The sequence below is a fragment of the Drosophila sechellia genome, chromosome 3R (assembly GCF_004382195.2).
Source record: "Drosophila sechellia strain sech25 chromosome 3R, ASM438219v1, whole genome shotgun sequence".
Classification (NCBI taxonomy): domain Eukaryota; kingdom Metazoa; phylum Arthropoda; class Insecta; order Diptera; family Drosophilidae; genus Drosophila; species Drosophila sechellia.
In genome coordinates this window covers 5,708,542-5,727,491 of record NC_045952.1, presented here as the reverse complement: position 1 = coordinate 5,727,491, position 18,950 = coordinate 5,708,542, and the positions used below count along the sequence as shown (strand labels likewise).

The 18,950-nt window shown below is 41.8% G+C and overlaps 1 protein-coding gene across 1 annotated transcript; it reads right to left on the bottom strand.

Moving 5' to 3' along the window:
* Positions 1-10,377: 10,377 nt before the first annotated feature.
* Positions 10,378-12,304, bottom strand: LOC6614171 (segmentation protein fushi tarazu). Its single transcript, XM_002038582.2, has 2 exons — positions 11,465-12,304; positions 10,378-11,317 (listed from the first exon to the last, which is right to left on the bottom strand). The coding sequence occupies exons 1-2, from the start codon at positions 12,219-12,221 to the stop codon at positions 10,833-10,835; spliced, it is 1,242 nt and encodes a 413-aa protein (XP_002038618.1). The 5' UTR covers positions 12,222-12,304; the 3' UTR covers positions 10,378-10,832.
* Between the last annotated feature and the right edge of the window lie 6,646 nt (positions 12,305-18,950).

The following is an 18,950-nucleotide window of genomic DNA, read 5'->3' as shown; positions in this document are numbered from 1 at the left end:
ATTTTTCGGCATCACGTTGCTGCCACTCCCGCAGTCTGCCTATGTTATATTTGACATATTGCCGACATTGATAGTATGAGACGTTGCAATGAAATTTGTTGTGCTCGTCAACGGGAGTTGCGGCCATTATTCAACCGCCGAGCGAGATACGCATTCAAATGGCAGGAGATCTCCTTGGCCTAGGCACCCTATACCTCTTGGTGGATTCAATTTAGGCAGATGTTGCGATTGGATAGTGTAGGAGGAGACTCAGCCAACCCGATTGTGGTAAAGTTGGGACAATAATTTTCAAAGAGGTTTAGTTTGAATATGGTACGTATATTTATAGTTTAATCAATTTAATTTAATCGAAAATATAAAAACGGAAATAATATTAAATTAAATAAAATCATTCATTCTGTAATATAAAATATGAGCTGACATATAGAACTAGGATCATCCGCCTCAGTCGTTGCTTTGCATCAATAACAAACGATTTCCTTTCGGCCATTACATTCAAGTCGGCCATTTTGCAAGTGCGCCGAATGACTGCAATTAGTTGTTCCCAAACGAATTACACTTTTCGATGCACGGGGAATGAGTGCGTAATTTCCTTGTTGAGGCAGCCACGCATAAAATGCAATTTTTCACTTTCCCTTTCGCCGCCTGGCTTTCCTCCCTTGCTCCGTCAAAGCAACATCAAAATAATTATGGCCACTTTGGTCATAATAACAGAAGAATTTCCACATGTACCTGTGCTTGGCGGCAGTTTCCTTTGAGTCGGTTTGGATTTGCTGAAATTGCTTTCACATTAAAAACACTCTCACCCACCACAAGTCCTTTCAGCCTACCTGGACTCCGTCCGGCAATTAATACCTTTCACTCTGGCCCGTTTGATGTGCCCTGTCATTCCGACGTCCGCTGCCTGTTGGCCATTTGTTCGTGTCAACGCCGGACCGACTGCCTCTGATGCTGCCACGGATTAGAAAGTAATCACGGCCGATAAGAGCCGTCCACCGGCAAGCGTCTCCGGGGACCTCAAGGTGGACAGCGGTCAAAAGCGCTGCGTTCCGGCCAGACTGGCAATTTAAATTACACTCGGATCCACCACCCAAAATAATTCCACCCGCCGACACTCAAACAAAGTGCGCAATACACACTCTAGTTGTCCTTTTGTATGTCTCAAATTAAATGATTCTAAATAAAATATTTACATATATTCCCTGGAAAATTAATAAGTATGGGCACAAGCCCATAAGATCTTGCGTTTATATGGTCTATATATAAAATGGTGTAAATTTGTATACTGTATGTACATTTTATATTATCTGATATTATGTTTTCGGTAATATATAATATAAAAAAGTGGTTAGTTTTTAAATTGAAATCTCTTTTGGCGATATAATTATGAAAATTATCGTAGTAGAAGTATATATTTTTTCAGTGTACATACCGCCCACACTCGACTCTCTGTTCGGTTACAAATGCCCATTGGGACTTTGCTAATCTGTCATTCGCCATGATGTGCTCCCGAAGGCGGCCCTTCTGGATCGGTTCGGTTGAGTTTGGTTTGGAGTTTGGAAGTTCCACACATGTGCCCAGACAGAGATAGCGAACTGTCGGGGGAGCGAGGGAGAAGGCGATGCTGGGGGAACGGTGCAGGGACACCAACTGGCAATGAAAAAGGACGAGTGTTCATATAAATGACCAAAATGCCACGCACTGACCCAACGAATGCCCATCGCCCATCCCCTGTCAGATCTCACCCACTTCGCAGGCCACCCACCCATCAACCACCGCCCACAATCCACCCTCCTCCCGCAGGACTACGCCCATTGGCATCGACGACATGGCAGATAAAATGTTTCAATGTCCAATCGGGCAATTTGTCAAAATACTCGCCAATGGACATGCTTATTTCGTTTTTTGCCCGATCTGTCCGAAAAAAGTATTTACTTTTTGTGCTGATGTGGAAATTTGTTTAATATTGAGATGAACTTTAATGCTCGAGCTTAGAAAAGGTACTTTGAAAATATAAACTATAGCTTACATATTTGCTTAGCATAGAAAATGGCGTACATCTTCGAATATTTAGTACAACGTTGCTCTATTGCTTTTATTAATTTTCATTTAGAACGGCATCAATTTTCCGTTGTCATATGGTCCCACCCCGTTTGGTTGGCCTGTCAAATTAAAAATACTAATAGAAAACACTTTTGCGCCACTGAGTTATTTAATTACTTTATCCCGACTTGGGCTGACGTGAGGTAAGGTGACATTGGAGCATATCAAATTCAATTCTAGCCAGTTACTCAACAGCCACGAATGCACACGCCGCCTCACATTGCCATTGTTGCTGTGTGTGGGCGCCAGGAGCTGATTAATCACCTGCAATTAGTCAGCATAATTTCCGCTAGATCATTTTGCATTGGCATTTGCATGGCCTGCATATACGCATGTTCCCTGCTGTCTTAGCGCACTGTGAGAAATAGTGCAAAATTTTCATTAGTCTATCAAATATTTTATGCCGATCTAAACTACTCTTAGTGGGCGACAAAACAAAAATGCATAATACATTAGGCAATTTATGAAGATATGTAGAACTAATGTATAATAAATAACATAGTATGATAAGAATAATGTTGTTTTTAAAAATTAAGTACAAAATCATTAGAACTATATAAGTATTTAACTAAGTTGTGGAAATAGCTATGTAAGTAAACTCTGTTTTTGCTTCAAGTGTATTTTTTTATTTGGTCCTCAGAACTTGCATGACCAAGTCAGGCCAAAATGTTGCGAATTTATGTAGTATATTGAATGCATAATATTGAAATGGCATTCCGGATACGGAGCAGCAGCTTGCCGAGCCGCTGTCGTTGTTTGCGATGCTCTGGCCCGCATCCTGAACGCATTTTTAGCTCCTGCTCCTACTCCTGCTCACGGTCCTGATCCTACCCCCTGCCCCATTTCATTCCCTTCGGAGAGCTGCGGACGTCGTTGCTGCTTTGTAACAGTCTGATTTTGACATTGACGGATTCCCCGGCATTTATCATGCACTACGCCCCTGAAGGGGGGCCGAGTCAGTGAAAGAAGCGAAAAGGATACTCTCGGACTGGCCCCGTCTGTGTGCCTTAAATGCCTACCATCTTGGTGGATGACGGCGATGACGACTGGGCCAAAGCCCAGCCAAACTGTGGCAGCATTCCGTCAGAGGTAAGGAACCCTCGATGGCGTTGAAGTTTTCATTATACATATTTGATCCCCGGAACGTTGCGTGGAACAAATCCATATCAGTCAGCAAGCTGACCGGGAAAACCCACCAAGCGATGCGTGTAATTAAAATGTTTTAATCTATGAGATACATTCAGAGCACTGGGGGAAAACAATCATCTAATTAAATTTGAGCCTATGAAGAAGCTATCTCTCTGCAAGCTACACAAAATCATTTTTAAACGTCCTCTTTATGTCTATTTTTATTGGCGTTTTAGTTCGCGTATGATTTTTTTTTAATTCAGAATGTATTTTTGCGCAAAACTTTATTAGCACATGTATTAAAGGGATTGTTGAGGAATATAGTTACAATGTATAATAAATAAATAGTATCCGAATTTTCCCTTTTTCTATTGGATGTTAAGAGAAATGAATAAAATAATAAAGACTATTTGCCTTTGCGATCTCAAGTTTATCATTAAAGGAGTAAGTTGAGAATGCAATTGAAATATCCACACCTAACCGATTGTAATCGATTCGGTTTCCAACAAGACAGAGTCTTCGACGGGATTCGGAGGACGGAAAAACCTGTAGAACCTGTAAATGGTTCCGAGTATTCTGGATCCCGACATGCAAACGAGCCAAATATTAATTGGGATGTCAATTTTAATTTTTCCCTTTCGTTTCTCCGAGACTTACATTTAACAGCTCAATTAATTGTGGGGACTCATGTGACCAGGACGGTGGTTTCCAAGTCCGAGAGCCGAGATTTGAGTTATGCGATCCATTGGCATTATCTGAGGCCCGACTTGGGCGCATGTGACAAGCGGCAACTGATTCATTCGGGGACTATCGATGGTCGGAGGGATCGGCGAGGCGATAAAGATCTCAAAAGGATCTTGCTGACTGTTTTCTCTCTCTCTCCCTCTCTTTCTTCTTTCACTATAGCCTTCTTTTTCTTTGTTGGGGCCGGGGAGAATTAATGAGCGCCATTATAGTGCGACAACTCTTAGTTGTGGTGAAAACGACTTTAAGTCAGTTTAAAATTGAATAATATTAATTCGCGAGATAAGGCGTGTGATCGCGGCCATTAATCAATTAATTAGTTTACCTTTTGTGCAAGTATCTCGGCATTTAAGCGATTCGGACTGCAGCAGAAAAATCCAGCGTGAGCAACTCAATCTAACAGAATAATAATTGCCGAGGAAAGCCTTCAGCTCGGAACAAAACAAACCCAAACACAATATAAGTTATTTCTCCTAGACTTCAAGCTCAAAAAAAATGAAACACCGCCTTGCGGCACTTTTATTACATTTGTTCTCCCATTCTCAGGTTGCTGTGGCTTTTAATGACCGTCGAGCAAATAAAAGAAAAATGTGGTTCTGATTGACGAATTGCGTGCGTATAATTGTGTCTTCCAGATATTTCTGTTTACTTGCGCCATATTTACTCAGACCTCGCATTGTGTGTCTGCCTTGCAGGGGAAATTAAGAGGAAAGGGGAGCATTGGGGCACGGGAAAGTTTAATTGAGGAACAACTGTAGAGAGGCGCCATACAAAACTTTAGCCGGTTCACGCTCACGACTCACGCAAGACAAAACAAAAATGTCGGATATCTTTGAAGTTTCGGCGAACGACAGCCATGTCTGTGAGTCCACCGGTTTCTGTATGTTTTCCACAAGCATTGTTTGCGGCCGTGGAAACACTTTCATAGGTCGTAATTAGGAGGACAAAACGGGAAAGCAGATTACTACGCAGAAGCAGTTAAGGGGGAATACTACATATTCTTCCCGAAGTATCAACGTTTTAGGGATATTATGCAACATTATTCAATCAAATGCAATTATATTATTCTGAAGCCATATTTGCCAAAGAATAACATTATATGCCAAGCACCGGTGGATAAACGCAATATTGATACAATATTGATACTTTTTGGACTAGTAAAATAAGTTGCCCAAAATCATTTTTCTGCAAGAAAAATTTTTTTTGCCAAAAATACACAGCATTTATTTATTTTAAGTTCATTATGTATTTTGTTTTATTGATTTGATGATGATGTGATTCTATATATCTCTTAAGATAGCATTCGTCGTTTTGGTTTCAAAAAACATGTTGCTGGTGCTTACGTACATGTTGCCTTATAATAGCAACAAGTTCTCAAGCAGTTCATGCAAGCAGTGTACGCATGAACACGAGTTGTGGTTGTTGTCTTCGATATATGGATGCTTGGTAGCATGGCTTATGTAGATAAAGGATGTTTCGAATTTTCAAAGCATCAAGCTAGAATATTTCCAATTTGGGATTATAATGACCTCAAAACTCTGCCACTTACCTATAGGTGATGCTGTATGCTCACATTTAAAAAGAACAAGAGTATATAAAAATATTACATAAAAACAGACTTAGTCATAGTAAACAAAACAAATTATGGAATCAAGGGTAAATCAAGCAATGAATTTGCTGTATTTTTTTCATTATGTCAATGGCCTACAAACTGCTCCAATTTTATCATTTGCTACGCCAATACCATCAGCTATGTCTAAACAAAAAAATAAATTATTTATTAATTTACTAAATGTAATTTTCTTCTTTTCCCGTTTTACAATTGCGTTAAATGTATTGCCTGTGTACTAAAATTACTACTAGTTACTATAAAAAGTATTTTCGCCTATTAATTTTGGAGAACTTATACCGCGCAAATGCGGTCAAAAGTTTTTCCACACCTCTGATGTAATGCAAGCTTTTCTTCTTTTAGGAATTTAGTTTGGCTGTGCCATGGCCGTGAACATGCGAGTATAATGCGTGATATAGCTAAAGCTAAATACCGCCGATGCGGAGGCGGTGGTAGTGGCTCTCTAGTTCTCAAGATGTGCTACGTCGAGCGGTGCCATCCGCTGAATCCGAGGATGCATATGCATCCTCACATGTTGTTTCGGCGGCCTCTTTGACACGAAAATCCGCGGTGGATGCCGGTCCTCTTCGGTGCGGGCTACGCAGTGCATATGTTTGATTAAAAATTAAAATTATCTTTTACGGCCCATTTAAAATAAACCGACCAGAGATTTGCTCGCAGTCGCTCTCATTTTCAGAATAACGAAAGACTTTTCATTAGCTGGCGGGACAAGCATCAACAATAATTTAAATATGTTTGCAAGATTACTTTGCAAGATGCTTTCTTTGTCTTAAAAACGGTTGAAACTTTAAAAGGATTTGTTTTATTCTAATAAAAGCAAACACTCGTGAATCACAGACAGTTATATTTAGGTGTAAGTATAAAAAAACAACCAAAACTGTTTTAATTTTGGGTTTGCCAAACGGCAGCGAAACAATTTGTATAATCCTCCACTTGAACGGCGATATTCAAAAGGCATGTTTTACAAAAAAACCCGAATCAAAACCGATTCGTGTATAATCAGCTTAATCATAAATTAACAATAAAAATTCGTGGTCAGCGCCGTCGCCTTTTGCAGATAAATTAGTCAAAGCGACACGCCATAAAGCATTCGGTGAACTCATAAATCCCCCAGCCTCACAAGAGGATGGGTTGGGATGGCGGGTTCTCAGTGGCTGCGATATGGCTTATTACCATATTGATGTTAACCTCTAGTTGGATCAGGGCTCAGCACTGATCTAGCCGCTGGCGGGCGGTCAGGTTTGGTTTAGTTTTGGTTTTGGCGCTGATTTCATCGGAGATTTCATGGAAAGTACAAGAAACATAAACTTAGTTATGCACTGGGAAAAAATGTATAGATGTATAGAAAATTCACCAGAAGGACTTTAACACTGGGAAGTGTACATTTGTATTTTACGACGTACCAAGTTGACTTCAAAAGAATGGAGACCATATTTATGTCAAATATGCGTGCCTGGAAGTTATTAAAATGAAACTTGTTTAGATCACAGCATTAAAATAAACACTTTTTCCCAGTGTGCATAGAAATAACCCATTTGGAGCGACATCTTACCGCAGTGGCCATTACTCATGCATCATACCATGCCGATCTCGATCTCATTACCATTCCCACTACGTGCATATATCCATTCCTGTTCCTACGACTTGGTCTGTGGAAATCGGTGGCATTTGCCGGGCCATTAGATCGGGCTGCCGTGTTGATATTGCCAACCATTCGGAAATTGTTGATTTGGGTCACAATTAATTGCTTTTTGAGCGCCATAAATATATGGCCATCACAACAAAGGGCGCGACAGCGGCAGCCATAGAAGTGCTGACCCCGCGATGACTTATCAAAGTCATTTTAGTATCGTTATATCAGGTCGATTATCATCTCCTGTTTGGTGATAACATGACAGGCACGAAATTTTACTGCGATTTTTAAATATGTGGTTATTACCTACCCCAGCAAGCATTATAGAACGCCGTAACGACAGGCTAATTAAAATATTTATCTTCAATTAGGGTACATATGTATTATGACAAATGTTTTTCGAATCCAATAATTTAACAACGTCATTATTGCTTATCCTACCTGAATGTCTTTCAATTACAAACATTATTTTACATGGTACATACATTAACATTTAGGTACTAAATACAACTCTAGTTCGATTAATTTGCAAAAGATAAATCAGCGACTAAACTTTCCATGACCGACCTAATTTGAATATCACGCTTGATCTAATGTTTTGGATTAGTCGCTCCCTGTTTATCTTTAACATAAGGATAATGCAATTTAATCCCTTCCAGCTAAAGGCTTATCCTTTGCATTCCGGTTCTGGTCTGTCGTCTTCCTTCCCCTTTCGACAGGGTCGAGCCATTTGCAAATTTCCTACTATCTCTATCTACTTACTGGCTATAAACACGGCACGGATTAAGGATTCGGCAGCGGCGACTGAACGAATAATTCGCCAACCGACAATGCTGCGCGGACAAAGGTGTTTTGTTTTTATGACTTTGTAACTCCTTCGCCAGCTTAAGGCGGTAACCGTATGCTCGTGTTTGCGAAAGGATAACTTTACGATCGTTATGGCTGAGGCTGGTGGAAGGGATAGAGATGCAGACCAAGGAGTCCTCCGCGCCCGAGGGTTTAGAGGAGGCGGTACCTGCCGGCTAAGTGGACACAATAGCACGCCTATTCGCAAATGCGAGTTCTGCCAGCGAATCGCTTTGTTTTGACAAAGGCGGGCTTTATTTTGGCTATTTAAAGGATTATGCTAAAGGATTGACTTTGCAGCCTTGACTGAAACCGGGTTTGCAAAAGGATTCCGCCCACATCGAATACTCTTTCCGCGAATCTCGGGGTTTATGGCGAATGAGTTAAGAACCGACTCCGAGGACCTCAAATAAAGCAGAATGCGAATAAAACGGATAAAAATGCTTCGTTTCGCAGAAGGACACAGGAAGAGTTAACGTAACTCTTTCGCAATTTACACGTAAATATTTTACCAGTTTCTTGAGTTTTTCTTTAGCTTCCAAGGAAACGCATGAAAAGGGATGTTGTCTTTTGAGAAACGGGTAAATGTCCTTGCAATTTCGTTTATTTAATGTTGGCTAATTGATGACTTTAAGGAGTCAAAGGAACCAGTAAAATCCGCTTGGGTAATGTTTGCAAAACAAGCAAGAGAACATGGTTTTGTCGAGTTACATAGTTAGTGGGATTAGGAACAAGAACTTTAAATTTATTTAAATTTAGCTTGGCATCATAAGGAAATATGCATCTCTGGAATCTGCACTCTTAATCTTAACATCCTAGCTTTTACGGAATACCCAAACTTCTGTCTGTTACATACTTTGTAACGTACATAGTATTCCCTTTTTTCTATGAGTAAGGGGTATAAAAGTAGTTGACTATATAAAAGCCATAAAATTTGTGACGACTGTACAATATTGTATTTGTAAAGTAGTTTGCTGAAAAAGTGTTATCATGTATGTCAGTTTAGAGCTTTTCTACCCAACCACCATCGTTTATTTATATTTATGGGCTAATTATTGCGAAAATTCAATACATTCAAATTTGCAATGGGATTTTTCAGTTTTCAAACTATTGATATATCTTTATTAACTAATTTTTCTATTATAACTATATTTTAGAAGGTAGGATCGAATCTGATTTATTGAAGATTTTGGGATAAAATAAATTATACATTTATTTTGTAAAATATTTGAGCAAAATGAACATGGTTTGCAAATCAATTAAGTGGTTTTCAGCGCATGGTAGCGCATTTAAGCCATCTGAACTTTAATCTAACTCATTTCTGACCGCCCTTGACTAAAAATTTCTTTCGCACCGGCAAGGATACATTTCACCACTAAGCTTAACCAATGCCATTTCGCACCTAACAGTAAAGGGCCAACAGATGCCACTTCGAACTCACCCACAGGCCACTTTTGTCTAATGAGTCGGATAAATGGTGCCGGGATATATGCGACTGCACATGGATCCCCTTTGCCTTTGATATTGATTCTGATTCCGAATCCGATTCCGCACCGGGATCCGAGTTTCCTTTTGCTTTGCGTTACCCATAACTGTCACGGGTGTGCAATGAAAAATGACCAATCAATGTCTCACTTCAATAGAGGAACGCGCAGCGGCGGAGGGAGCAGGGATGCGGTGCTAGATATACCCCGAAGCACGACCAAAATGTGACATTTTCTCTGGCGAAAAGAGTACATTTAATAGAAAATCCGGGAGACAGCAATGGGTCAGGGATGAGGGGGACTGAGGCGACAAAATGCAGCTGCTCTAATTTGCACAATTCGTGATAAACATTAAATCGTTTGCGTTTCGTATATGTTCGGAAGTAATGTTTCGACCATGTGCAATTCATCAGAAAGTAAACCAAGAGATCCCGTAAGCTCAACGAACTCAGCGAACTACAGTAATTCCAATTAAATATTAGGCTTATACTTAAACTCCTCTTCTCTGCAGCCATTTTCTATATCATACAGTATGTAAATCGGCAGAAGGTAAAACTTGTCTTGAGATATTTTTTTGATGTAAGTAGTTAGCCAAATACCATACTTTGGTCCAAACTATTTTAAGAATTTATTCCAGGCCTTAGGTGTCGCGATGATTTAAAATCATTAAATTTTATTTCTATATATGTATATATATGAAATGTATTTCACATTCCGCAGTCAAATTGCAGCATGCCTCAGACTGTTCTTCACAAACTCCCAAATTAATAACATTGATTTTTTTAAATTCGATAGATTTACTTTACTCGTATATTTAAATAAATAGAATTATATGGTAGGAATATCTTAACTACTATCTGTACAAAAACATGTGTTTCAGTCTCCAAGTCTCTTAGCCATTATCACTCCCAGCTGAGTGTTTTGGGCTTGTGTTTGGCCGCAGCTAATCGATCGCTGAGAACCCATCATGGCCAGCCACTGGGTTCCGCGCGCAGCAAGGCTCCTTTTCCTGTTTGCGCTGCCTCTTTTGCCTCTGCCTCTGCCTCGGCCTTCTGCACTTGCGCACTAGTCCTTGTGCCCAAAATGTCCTGGGCACCGTAGGGAGTGCGCCCTCTACTGTGCAACTCATCGTGTCGCAGCTTCGTTCTCGGCTGTATCATTTGCGTGTCACCTACAAATGGTCGAGAGAAGTGCGCTTCGGTTTCGTGGCGGTACGGCTTTCGGTTCCGCTCTGGGGTAGAGAGCAACTGAGCATCGCCCGACCTCAGGACAGATGGTAGAGGTCCTGTGGATGTTGCTGGTAGCTGCACTGCTGTTGGTACTGCTGCGGGTAGGCATCGTACTGCTGGTGTGTCTGCTGCTGAGGGTAATCATTGAGCAGGCCATAACCATGGCTGTGACTGTGGCTGTAAGCGGGGTAGGCGGCGGTGGTTTGGTGGTGGTGGTACATGGGCACTGGCACCGATGGTGCCCCGGTGGTGGCGGTGCTTGTGGCCTCCAGTGGCGGCAGCATCGCTGTGTAGCCGGCACCACAGTGCTCCGGGGAGCTGTCCAGGGTGCGATCCTTCTTCGACTTCATGCGTCGGTTCTGGAACCAGATCTTGATCTGCCTTTCGCTCAGGCTCAGGGCGTTGGCGATATCGATGCGACGACGCCGGGTGATGTATCTATTGAAGTGGAACTCCTTCTCGAGCTCCAAGGTCTGGTAGCGGGTGTATGTCTGACGGGTGCGTTTCGAGTCTTTGCAATCTGTAAGCATAAGCAAAGAAAAAATGGGTTAGAAAATGACATTTATGACTGTGTTGTGTTTAAAAATATGAAAAATATATACAAAAACATATTTTCAATATTTTAGAAATGTATTTTTAGGGGTTGTTAATCGTGTGTGATGCCTACCTGATGCCAAAGTCTCTTCGATGTGCGACCAATTGAAATCGCCGGCTCCATTCGGGGCTGTCACAATTCGATGATTGATCTCCTGGCTGACAGCTGACGAGGATTTCTCCCCCGGCGATTGGGGTGGCGTGCTGATGCCTTCGACGGGCGACAAAGAGGTGGGCGTGGTTGGTGGAGGGGTGGCAAAGTCGCCATTCTTCAGCTTCTGCGTCTGCGACTGGGGCGAGTAGACGTCCAAGTAGTCGACATCCTCGGAGGCGCTGGGCGTGGGCACAGTCACGTACTCTTGTTCGTAGCTGGGAGCGGGGCTGGCGGCGACCTTAGTGGTTACGGCGGGGGCCTTCTTCACCTGCTCGACGGTGGTGTAGAAGTAGTCGGGGGTGTACTTCAGCTTCTTCACGGGGTTGGTGAGTAGAGCCCTCAGTGTGCTGGGTCGCTCCTCCACGGCGGCGATGATGGAGGCAGCATCTTCTTCCGCCTTACGCTTGGTGGCCTTGGGCGGCGGGGTGGTGGGTTGCAGGGGCGGTACAGTCTGGGTGGTCACCTGCTCTTGGTTGTTGTAGTAGTAGCAGCTCTCCGAGTAACTCTCCTGGGGATAGTAGCCCTGATAGCTCTGGTAAGTGGAGCTGTTCTGATAGTAGGCGTTGCTACCCGAATTATCATAGTAGGTGGGCGGCAGGCTGTGGGGGTGATACATGTTGTACATGTTCATGTTGTCGGCGTAGCTGTAGTGGCTCTGGCTGTTTGTGGTGGCCATATCGGATGTGTATTGCTAGATTTCTTCTCTAACTCTGCGATGTGCACGCAACGCTGGTGAGTTTGCGAATGAGCTGGTCCTGCGGCAGATCCTGCATATATAGCAAAATCAGAGAGCCCTCGGCACACGCTCGCCGTTATAGCGCATAAATATCCCTGCGCATGACACTTTGCCGCCTGCTGTTCGCAGCCACCCCTCCGGTGAAATGTCCTTGCAGGCACGGAGAGGGGAAGTTATCCGAGGTCCTGGCAACTTTATCCGTACGGAGCCTACCTGCTGCGCGGCTTATTACCTACCCATCGCGCCCATTATCATCGCGATTTATCCGCCCGCGCACTTCTCCTACTCGGCGGCCTTGAGACCCTGCTGCAGTAATTACGGCCATGAGGTGCCTACCTATGAGGTGCGCAGAGCGAGAGGGCGACTCTCAGCCGATCTCCCTCTAATTGCAATAATCATAAAGACATAAAAACTGTAAACTGTTGCTGAAAACGTTCCTTCGGCGCAGAGGCTTTTTCCCCGGCCCGTTTATGGTTCCCTAAAAATTTCTCTGGATTTTTGCCAGCGCGCAAAACACCGAAGACTGGTTGCCAGTTGTTCCCGGAATCCGCTGCCCTTTCCCTCCGAATTTATTTCGCGGCACTGGGCGGCCAAAGGATAACATTACGTCCGATCCCTGGGACCAGGACTACGCGTGGCCGAGGGTCGCGTGTTTGCGCTTTTTGTTTGCCCTCGTGGGCAAGCAAGTGCGCAACTCCCGATTCCCAAACTCACTCCTGTGCCCGTTATTTGCCTAAAAACCAACAAACGCACTTCCAAACTGACTAGTTAACAGTAACAGCAAACATCCTTTGCCTAAATTTAAAAAATATTATATAAATTATATGCCCGCCGATTTTTCAAATTAATACTAGTTTTATTTTATTTTTCGAGTTATACTTTTAAAAATGATTCAATAATAGCAAAAAACCAGAACAAATAAAAAAAAATAGCAAAACATCTGAACATAACCTAATGTGTGATAAAGATAAATGAGACCAAGTGGTATCTTAATTATAAAGTACAAAAGAAAGAAAAATCTTGTCTAGTTATCAATTACTTAAAGTGTAATATGTTATATTATCCTCCGGGTAAGGAGATCGCTGGGGTGTACCCTCTTCAGTCTTCGGAGGGAGATGGGATCAGCTAGGATAGTTGCTAGTCGGTTCGGGTGGGCCATAAGCCTGTCGGCCCTTACTCTACAAGTAAGGGGTAAAAATACCACAGGTTTTACGATATTATTATTTCTGGTAATCTACAATTCTACTCCCATCTTATATTTGCGTAGAACCGATTTCAGGTTTAACTCAGCTAAATTGACTGGTAAAAAAACAATCACTTCGCAGCCACTTTTGTGTTTACATGACATTCTGATCGGCTTACGCGGCCTCGATAAATTTTATTAGCCACCCCCGTTTAACACCCCTAACATATCGATACTCCTGACATATGTGTGCATGTGCGAATTCTACCCTTACCCCATCCGCATCCTCTGGCAGATTCCATTGTTCCACAAAATTTATGGCGTTTTTCAGTTTGACAGAAGAGACTGCAGTTCGCATCTCTACGATGTCCTCTGATTGCTATATTGCCAGTGAGTGTTAGCCTCCTTTCTGGTTTTGGAGTAAACTTAACAATAAGGGTGTAAAAACTATCCGACCACTTATGTTTAAATATATCAATCAAAGAAAGGAAAAACAGCTCCCCAAAAAATAAAATTCTTTGAGAGACCGAATTATGTACTTAAATATTTTCTTCTCGTTTTATTAAAATATTGTTAGGATCCCTTTTTAACGATATAAATAAGGGCGAGAGCTACCATTTTTGACTACGTCTTTGATTTTAGATACCTATTGAATTATACTTTAAAAAGAATAATTAGTTGAATTATTTTACATGAACTTGGCCTAAGAGTATAAACTAACTTGACTAGCTGTTAATGAATGGTTTGTTTTTGTAAATATTCAATGATGGGTTTGCGTGGCAAACTTTTTAACTTAACTTTTTAACTTTCGACCGATTGGATTTCACAAATTCCTTTGTTAAGCTTAATCCAAACCTAGCACATGGTCATATAATACTTTGCCCACCCGGTTCTCCATGGAAGTGCAGCGAGCTCAGGTCCAGGACCCGGGCAACTTTAATTGAGTTGTAAGGCCCACATACGAGTGTCCGACCACAACACACCCCATCGCAAGTCCGCACCCAAACCCAACATAGAATGCGAATCCGGAGCTCGTCCCAAGAACTCGTGCGATTTTATTGTCGAATTAATAAATTACCTTGACAGTGAATCGGGACCATCCCATTGTGCCCGACTAGCTGCATGTCCCTTGTCCCTTATATCCTTTGGAGTTCGAACCCCTCCCCGATTCCTACCATCTTTCCTGCCGTTCTTTCGCTGACGCCGTTGCACATTTTTGCACTTCCACAGGGGTTACCAGCCAGATACCCATCTACTCGTATAGAGCTAGACAGCCGACGGTTCGGTGGGTCGGTCCGGCAGACTTTTGATAAATGCACGGGAAGGTGAAACAGGCACGCGCCTGGAGGAGGCCAATGTGTTAATTCCCAGCCCTCAGATATATTCCGGCTGCAGTTGCAGTCAATCTCATCGTTATTTTTCCCGGAGCAGCGTTATCAGCTGCCGTGGGTCAAGCGAATCCAAAGTGACCAAGATCATTAGGAAACTAAGCTGTCATTTCTTGCCAAAAAGTTGTATACTATTATCCACAATCATTATTAATTATTGAGTTGTCGCCATATAAAACGTTATCTGATTAAATTATGCTCATAATATAAGCATTATATATATATATACATATTGTAGTAGTTAAAGCAATTCAAACCATTTTAACATTTTTATAAGTTTATAATTATCTTTTTATTGGGTTACCATTCTTCTGATTGCAACACATTAATATTTCAAGCTTCAAAGGATTTTTATAAATGGCCCAATACAGCACCTGCCAATAATGGAAAAGCTGACTTTTTACATTTTGTTTACACAGATAATGGGGTATTGTTTTTTATTGGCCTATCGATTGGTTATGGTTATCCTGCTGCCTGCAGCCGATTAATATTTAAAACTTCAAAAGCCTATTAGAAATGGGCCAATGCAGCACCTGCCAGCCAGTGGGGCATTACATAAGTTATCCCAATAGGATACTCCAGTGTCAGTTGGTCTCGGGAATTGTTTGTTTTCCTAGCTTGAGAAAAAGTACGATGATCACACGCTGGGGCCAGTTTCCTTTGAAGTTGCTGGTTATCTCCTCCGGCGGTTTTCTCATTATATACCGAATACCACGTAAATGGGGAAGGGGTGATAAAAACCATCGAGTATATCACTCTCATTATCAGAGTGAAACAGGCGACGACCCGCTGGGAATAAAATAGTAAAGGGCCGAGAAAAATTATCAACAAACAAAACAAACAAACTCGAGATTGGTGTAAATTCCCCGACTATTCCGATACACCGTCTATATATAGTATCAGCGTCAATCGGTCTAAGGTGGGTTCGGGGATCCCAGCGTGAGGTTTTCTTTGGTTCGGATCGCAGGCAATTAATTTGATTGCCTCAATCGGCGGCTAATTAGTAGCGATGCTCGAGAATTATTCAAAATTTCGTTTGCGTTATGGGATTTGTTTGAGTTAACCATCAAACTGCACGCAGATCGGATCGAGTCGTTAAGTCTGCGCTGGGGAAATCATTTTGATGAATTTGCCAGATGTCTAGATAAATGAAGTAATCTTCAGTTTCCAAAATTCACTTTAGACTGAAGAGAAAGCTAGACAGGATGCATTTCTGAGTGACCTTCGATCGGAGGCCCACCGACGACTCCTCCGGAGGTCATCTCAATGGGTGGATATAGCGTTTCGTCCTTGGATCGGCACCAATCAAAGTCAAGGATGCCGAGACGCTGTGCTGCTTTTCAGATTTCCTCAATGTTTTGTACAAATATTTTCCCAATGCGTCACGCGTCGCCTGTGTCCTTGGCTTCTGTTCGAGGTCCTGTGCGTCCTACATATCCCTGAATTGCCTGCGATGTCTTGAGCACTGTTGTGTTGACATCGAAGACATCAGGATCAGGCTGTAATGGCTCCTGTCACACTTATTCGAATTGTTCTGCCGCTTTAAAATAGCAATGATGACCCGTAAGCTGAATGAAATGTAAACTATGCATCGCAATAGTACTGCTAATGGCCCCTAGATAATAATTTCGAACTGTTCAAATCTCAGCTAGGACCTCGTTAACACCTTCTGTTACGGACGCTCCAACTGAGCTAAGATTGATGGCTTTTTGCAAAATGTCAGAGTGTCATCACTTAAAATCTATTGATAAATAATGTTTTTAAACTTTGTTTATTCTGTGTTTATTTAACCAGGCTCGAAGGTTTTTAATAATTTAAAAGAAAATTTAGGAGATTATACAATTTGGCCTATAAAATGCAAAGTGATTTTTTTAAAACGGAAATCACAAAATTCACATAACTTTAATCTACAATTTATTGAAGATGAACAACAACTGAATCACATCTTAATGCCCAAGATGGGGTACGCATAAGCATATATTTTCCTTTGCAGGGCAGATATGTCCCGTAGCTATTCGACATCGTGGGACATCAACAGCTAATAAGGATAACGTCCATTAACAATGATCGGAACGGAGGTCTCCGGGGAGTTCGACGTAGGCTGTCAATGCGATTCCGCTGACGAGTCGTACGCCGGGGCATCGAAGTCGCGCGCGCTGCTCGGAATTCGGCGAATTCGCTGATGGCATTGGATGGTCTCAGTTTGAATCTCAGAGCTCGCAATCCGAGGTGAAGAACTCAACTGAACTGGACAGGAAAGCGAAGGAAGGAGGAAGGAGGCCCCCTGCGGCCTGTTTTATAGTTTTATGATGTGCCAATAATATTTCCGCCTTGGAAACCAATTGCGCTGCTTCTCGGCGAAGGATACGCGGGCAATTAAGACGCTTAAGGACCCATGACACGGTGCATTTACTATCCATAAACAGACGACTCAAGTCGGTCCAAGTCGAGTCGCGCGAGCCTCGTCCTCGATTCGGCCAAGCATTTCCAGTCGCGTCCTTCAACAGAACATCAGTCTAATGCGAGACACACGCGTCTTCCCTTCCCAGGTAGGCCTTGATTCGTCCGTGGAAATCAGAGAAATCAGAGGTGGAAATGGCTGGTTCGTGGGCGGTGGCGGTGGAAGGGATTTTCGCTCTGTTTACCCAAAACAGACTTTCCTTCAGCCAACGCCCCCGTCTCGCAAGAAATTGAACTGTAATGGCAGTAATGGTTAGGAAAAGGATTAAGATGTCAGACTCCAAACGTAAAAGACATTTTGTCTGGAAAAAACCATTGAAAAATTGTTTATAACTATATTATAAATTAAGATTATTTCTTAAGTTAACATAAATAAAGTAAAATAAATTAAAAAGATAATCAAAAAACTAAAAACACAACAAAGTATTGCAGGGCAAGTTTTTCTCTTTGATTGAATAATAAGCATTGCATATATATACATATATAGTAATATAACATAATTAATAATAATTAATCCCTTAAATCAATATTTCATAGTAACTTTTTTGGAAGAGAGATAAAATATTATATTATCGTGTTTTGGATTGCTTGTACAGCGGAAATATTGGTTTTGTTAATTTATTTTTTGCAAAAAAATACAATTATAAGAAAAACTAAAAAAAAATGTTCTTAGTTACTATTTGTTAAAAAAAAATTGTTTTCAATTAAAATCTAAAATTACACTCTAAATCAATTTAAGTTATGAAAGTAACCAACTACTTTCCTATTGCTATTTTAATCAGTCTGATCCGACTTCTTCCGCGAAGCATATTTCCATTTCCCGATTTCGGAATTCGCAATATCTATTCAAAAAATCATAACATCATAAAAATGTTTGAATTCGCGGAAACTTTCACCATGTTTAGGTCATAAAAACGAAAGACTTGTAACGAAAAGTATGTGGCGTAAATTAGGTCAGTTTTTAGGAAACATTCCAAAACAATGCAGAATGGTGATTTAAATTAGAGCAAACGGCGACTGCGGAAGGGCATGATGCACAAAACCTTTTGAGAACGCCGGAATTGTTCCTAATCCCCAGATTTGCAATAACGTTGTGAAATATTGTGTAAGAGGTGAAGGTGACGTTTTATTGACTGTCTTCCCGGCTCGTGGGCGGTACCGGGGTGAGGGCAGGAACAATGCCACCAGGACAATGCTAACTAGAGCAGTTCCCAGTTAAACAAACATTTACCTCTATTATGCAAACCCATACGTTGCATAAACTTGCATAATCCGGCGCGTCCTTGGACTGGCTTAATTCGCAGGATACGCGCTTATCCCGAGGAACCTGGCCCTGCTACAGTTTTGAGTTTTGAGGCTACCAAAGGAGGCCTACTACGGTAAGAAACTCGAGCAGAACTCCTACGACCGCCGGCAGCCTCAATAAAGTTTTATTAGGACCTCCGGTCGTAAAGCGATAAAATCATAAATTCGTGTAAAAACTTTTGTGCGTCGCGCATTTTAAATGGAAAACGAGGCCAGGGTCTGAGAACGAGGCCAGGATCTAGAGGAATCCTGGAGACACTACGGCAAAAAATTGTGTCGCGACCCAAAAAAATGCTCGATTTTTTTAACAATGACGAGAATGCGCTAAACACA